Source organism: Tinamus guttatus, unplaced genomic scaffold (genome assembly GCF_059628265.1).
Source record: "Tinamus guttatus ecotype Peru unplaced genomic scaffold, ASM5962826v1 Tinamus_guttatus_pri_ptg000676l, whole genome shotgun sequence".
Taxonomy (NCBI): Eukaryota; Metazoa; Chordata; class Aves; order Tinamiformes; family Tinamidae; genus Tinamus; species Tinamus guttatus.
The window spans coordinates 2,101,024-2,106,912 of NW_028289210.1; the positions used below are offsets into that span (position 1 = coordinate 2,101,024).

Below are 5,889 nucleotides of genomic sequence, written 5' to 3' on the forward strand. Positions count from 1 at the left end.
TCTTAAACCTACCATACTGCAAAATGCACTTAGAACCTTATGCTCTAGGTGTTCCTGTGCGTGCATGGGGTTGGACTAGGTGATCTCCAAAGGTCCCTTCTAACCTTAACGATTCTGTGCTTTCAACTATTGCTCTCAGTCATCCTTCACACATTTATTATGAAAACAAAGAAAAAATCCATTGTGCACTGTTAAACTGTTCACTTCCAAAAATACCAACATGTTTTTGAGGAAATTCTTTGATACTAAACAGAACTGGAATAATATAATGTCTGGCTAAAATAGTTCTTTTGAAACTACCTGCATAAAAATTCATGAACAAGAGAGAAGTGTAGTATACAGACAGTAGGCTGACTTGGTAGGCCAGAGAATATTTTAATTTCAGTGCAAAATATTGCAGCTAGTTGCACTGGCTTTGCAAAAGTTACAGAGATCTCTTACCTCTGGTTCTGCGCTAGATGAACCAGGTAGTGAAAAACTGTCTAAGCAATCATTGCTTCCTTAAACTGCCTATAGCCATGTAAAATACTCAAATTAAAATGCAAGGGGCAGAAAGATCCCAATTTTATAGAGTTAATATGACCCTTTATAACATGAAATAAGTCTTATTTCATTGTCCCTAAACAAGGATACAAATTGCAATATTTACATAGGTATTGCATTTTTAGGGCATGCATACTCTGAATTCTCACTAATCAGAAACATTCTTAAGAAAGAAAGTAATTCTCTCCGTTCCTAGCAACAGTATAACTCTTTTTTTCCAATGTGGGTGTATTTGATTGTATTATGCCCCACTTGTTTTTTTTAGAACTATCTAGAACCTCTCAGAGAACTAAAAAACTCTTACCTCTCCACAGCGCTGTCTTGCTAATTCTGCTAGCCCAGATTTTAATTCATTTATTTTCTCATTTGATAAGCCTTTTGAATTTTTTAGTTCTATTTCAGGAACACTGGCAGAAGAAACAAAACAGCACAAAAAAGAGAACAGAAAAAAATACCTCATTAAAAAAGTTAATTGTAGAAAGTAATTGTGTTAAGACACAAAAAGTTGATAAGAGATTTAAAGGGTGAGGAAAATAGTTGGGAGCTTACAGTGACCTGGCAATCAGACAATGATCAAATAAGCAGTACATAAATATTACATATAAAATATAAAATAAAACAACTATTTCATAATTACTAGCATTAATTTTTCTGGCTGGAGATTGCTCGATAGCTATACCCAACAGGAGGTCTACCATAAAAAACAGAAACTGCAGTCTCTTATAATTCAGCTTTCAACTAATAATCTATACAGGAGCCCTTTAAAAATATTATAAAGTGTTCTAACATTTATGTGTTTAAGATTTATTTACTAGTATATTATCTACAAGGATACAGGTGACACAAATATAATGAAACATGCTGCAAAAAATATCAACAAAAGGAAAAAATGTTTATAAAAACAAATAGAACACCTGCAACTACGCTAGCATTAATAAAAAATTACAGTGGTTGCTGTATCCTGTGTTGCAGGGCAGAGCTGAGTTATCACCTGAAGAGTGATGAATAACACCTGAAGGGAGAAATTACACTCCCTTTTTTTACACCACTCAGGCCATTGCACAAATGGATGGGCTAGTGAGAGTTGTGCCAACCAGTGCCAGAAGAACTCAATGAATCATTTTGGTCTCTGCTCTCAGAGCAACATTGACCTGCACAATTATTTGCCAACCCAAAACAAGGAAGGTCCTGATCACCTGCAAGCCTTTCTATGTTCTGTACGGAAAACTGTCATTAGTCCCCCAAAAGGTAAATTCAGAGAAAACAAAACAAACAAACAAAAAAAACAGGAACAGCAGATACAACTAGGACAATAGACGGTTTTAAAAGTGAAGATTCAGTCCCCAATTGAGCAGAATAGGTCATGAGCTGAAAAAGGGCACTAAGCTGCTAAAAGGTACACCTATCCTTGCGTATCCTCCAGCAAAAAATCGGGGCCACCAGGTCTCCTGCTAGCAGAGGCATTCCTGTTCCTGTCCATTGCTCAAGGGACCACATCCACGTCAGGTGCACAGTTTTACTGTAACCTCCTTTAAAATACTGCAGGCTTAATACTGACATGCAGACAGCAAGAATAACAGCAGTGAATAAAACTATGTATTTTTCAGCTTACAATTTACTATGGAAAACAAAGATAAATACTCAGAAAAAAAAAAAGGATTGTATGTTAATGTTCACTTAATGTTCACTCACGTATCAGGGTAAGTATGTGGACATTTGACCCATAAATCAACTTTGGCGTATACTTCATTATCACCAGTTAATCCCTGAGGACGCAGAACTAAATTAATTTCCGGAGGTTGTTGTACCTAAAATGGAAACCAAAGAATTTCATTTAATTATATTTTTACTAAGCAGGAAATATTGCACACAATTTGCATGGCCTACATTATGTCAGAATTCAGCCTAGACCATCCATCCCAACTACCATGCACACAGATACACACATATATATAAACGGTATCAATATTGCTCAATGATAACGTGAACTGATTCCCTAAGAATCCCAGTTATCCTGCTTATTTTTGGAGCTTCTTCAAGTAAGTGCAGTTAGAGTCATCAGAGAGGTAAATCAGACCGAGAAGAACGGAGGTTTTATAGTATGACCCTCCTTCTCTGTTTAATATGAAAAACAGAAAGAAATAAATGTGATAGTTTATTTATGGAATATCATTTATTTATATGGAAATAAAAACATTATACAATAAAGACAAAAAAGGGCAAAGAACAGAGATGACAATAACTGTGAAGTCAGGCAACTTAAATGAGTGACTAGTATCTCCAGGTACTAGAACACAGTGCCACTTGGAAAAAAAAACTCAAGAAAACACTGTACATATGAAAGAGAAGTAGAAAAGAGCAACGAGTAGTAGACTTAGGCATTAATTAGTTGGAATCAAAGAAAAGTAAAATTTAATCTATTAACTTCTCATGGAAAGAGCCAAAGATGCAGTAAACCTACATATATGCAAAAATGCCAAATAAATATGCAAAAACTTCAGCAACGCACACTGCATTCTGATGAGATGAATTATTCAAGCAGGTGTGGAACTAGTGGGCTAAGGAATGAATGAAGAGAAAATGTAAAAAAATATACGTGACAGTTAATTAAAAGACAAGTCATACGCACAGCGCTAATTACCGAGACGATGTAACAGCCCAGGGGATTAATTACACAGGACGCCACTTACAGAGCTCACTGCCAAAGACGTGGAGGACGAGGGGCAAACAGTAAGAGACGGGACGTGTCAGGCAAGAAGTAACAGGACTCGATGCCAAGAAGTAACAGGACTTGATGCCAGCAAGAGAATGCTAAGGATGTTTCCTGGGCACGTTTTGTGGCTCCTATTGCCCTCCCACATGGGGACACGATGGGAACTGGGGAGACCCGCTTTGCCCCCACTTCTGCTCTCCGCTCACCGGGGAGGGACAGAAAGAGGGGAATTCCCTGGCCTACTGCAAGCAGGAAACGCTGCAACACGCTCAGTATGAGCCACCTTTATTAGAGGGGCGTCTTGTATCAAATGCAAGTCTAGCGGCAACGGGGCAGCAGTGGCCCTAAAAGAGGAGCGAAAGGAGGGGGCCTGGCGGGGACCCCCCGGGTGCCGGCCGGGCACAGGGTTCAGGGGGCCTCCTCCGCGGCTCGGGGGGAAGAGGCGGCTTTGGGCACCTGCAGGGGCGCTGGGAGAGGAAGCGGAGGGACCCCCCAGGGCTCCCGCGCTCGCTACCTTCCAGGCCTGGTTCCGCCGCAGGTCCTGGAAGTCCTGCCCGTAGATGGACTCCAGCACCTGGAGCTCGTTCTCCTGCCGCATCTGGTAGCTCTCGGGCGGCTCCACGGCGGGCTCGGCCGGCGGCAGCCGCGCCGCGCTCCTGCGGGCCATGTCAGCCGCGCGGCGGGAGGCGGGCGGCGGGCATCGCGCGCGGCCCCGCGCCGTTGCCACCGTGGAAGCGGCGCCGCCCCCGCGCCGGCAGCAGGAGGAGGAGCCGCGGGGGCCGGGACCGGCCCGGGGCCCGGCGAGTCCCGGCTCCAGGGGCCTGGCGAGCGCCCCTCTTCCCCTGCCGCGGGCCCCGAGCAGCCTCACCTGCCCCGCCGTGCACCCACGAACACACAAGTACGCACCAAATACAGCAGGCTTTTTCTTTCTTTTTTTGTTATGATTTTTATATAGACGCTTTAAAATGTTCGCAAAGGGAAAAAGTGTAGAAACTGAAGAGGGAAAAAAAAAAAGAAAAAACAAAACAAAACAAAAAACCCTTCCCTTGAGGACTGCTGTGTCTGGCTCAGCCTGCGAGCTGCCATGGGTAGGAGTGATCCGCTCACCAAAGAGTGAATCCTCTGGGAGCCAGGGACAGATTGAAAAGCAAAAAGGGTTACAAGCTTTGCAATTGGGTAGGGTTTATCTCTGGGGAAGACACAAAATATAGGTAACTGCTGCAGTCCAGCTTTATATTCAGTGTAAGCTTGATGCAAAGAGATTTAACAGTGATATTTATTTTCTGGGTGCTTAACTTTGTAAGCATAGAGTTTTTTTTTTTAATGGAATTTAATCACTAAAACATAGTTACATTAACACTATTTAGTGGAAAAAAACAGAACTCTACAGAGTCATCTTTCAAAAAACCTTAAAACTAGACCCCAACATGCTTTAAGCTGGGTACCCTTTACATAAGTGCAAGTTTTTCCACAGTTAATACCTGAATACCATATGCTTACATGGGAGCTTCTCCAGGAAATAATAATAATTTATGGCATGCAGGAATGCATGTCTGTAAAATGCCTTTGGGCACATTAGCAGAGTTAAGGGAACTGTTCTACAGCACCTGCTCAGAAATTCTCGAGCCGTGTTTCCGCCACGCACCAAAGGGACGACACCACCCTGTGACCCCACTGGGGCCTCCCGCCATAGAACACCCCGGGCCCGCCTCCCCCACGGCGGCCTCTCAACAAAATGGCTGCCGGCCGCGCCTCGGCCACGTGATGGCGTCGCTGCCCCGGTGGGGGCTGCGCTCCCCGCTCTCGCGGCTGCCGCTGCCTCCCGCGGTACCGGGGGCTCTACGGGCCCCGTTACGGCCCGAGAGACTGAGCTGGGGCGGGAGCGGCCACGCGCCGCGTTTTTGTGCTCGTTTCTGCAGAGAGGCAGCGTAGTACCGCTTGCAAGGAGGAGCCTTTTTTTTTTTTTTTTTTTTCTTCCCCTGAGCGCGGCTGATGGGGCGACTGCTGAAGCTCGCAGGGGTCCGTGGTGGTCTCTGTGTCTCCCAGGGCTCCCGCGGAAGGGCAGCCATGAGGTTGGGCTGTTTTTCGCTATAGGGAAAGTGGGCAGAATCACCCGGGAGAGCCCCAGGGGGAGAGGGGTCTTTTTTCTCCCGGGAGCTTGTGGAAAAACCTGATGCTAAGTCTGAGGACAGAGCGGGCAGCAGCGCTTGCGGTTCCTAAGTTTTCCTGAGCTGTTTCAATGTGCAGTAAGGGGTGTGTGTGTGAGAGTCAGGTGGGGTGAGGAAACGAGCCGCCGTTGTGGGAGTGGGGGGGACAGCGTTTTCTCCCGTTCGCGTTTATTTCGGTGAAACGCCGAGGAGATGCGGCAGCTCTGAGGAGCGAGCAGCATGGGGCGCCTCGCCGCGAGGAAGAGCCTGCCCCGCTTCCCCCCTCTCCCGTCCCTCTGGAATGATTCACGGGACGGGAGCAGGCAAAGCCAAGCCCGCTTTCCAGGGCACGCAGACGCCAGGAAGATGCTTCCCAGCGTGGCATGCCAGGCTCCCCTCATCCCAACGTTTCCTTGCCCGGGTGCTGCCTTGGCCGCTGGGCTCCGGGTTGGCAATGTGTGAGCCTTAGGCAGTGAGGAAGAGGAG

General features: G+C 45.9%; 1 protein-coding gene across 3 annotated transcripts in view; it reads right to left on the bottom strand.

Moving 5' to 3' along the window:
- Positions 1-3,951, bottom strand: part of EIF2AK4 (eukaryotic translation initiation factor 2 alpha kinase 4) — a 36,699-nt gene extending 32,748 nt beyond the window's left edge. For all 3 annotated transcript variants that reach the window (XR_015913997.1, XR_015913998.1, XM_088536539.1), the window contains exons 1-3: positions 3,771-3,951; positions 2,236-2,351; positions 848-950 (exon numbers count right to left, since the gene is read on the bottom strand). Coding sequence is in view for 1 of the 3 variants with exons in the window: in XM_088536539.1 (XP_088392665.1) it covers positions 848-950; positions 2,236-2,351; positions 3,771-3,923 (372 nt within the window). In the remaining 2 variants the exon portion in view is untranslated. The remainder of the gene's footprint in view (positions 1-847; positions 951-2,235; positions 2,352-3,770) is intronic.
- Between the last annotated feature and the right edge of the window lie 1,938 nt (positions 3,952-5,889).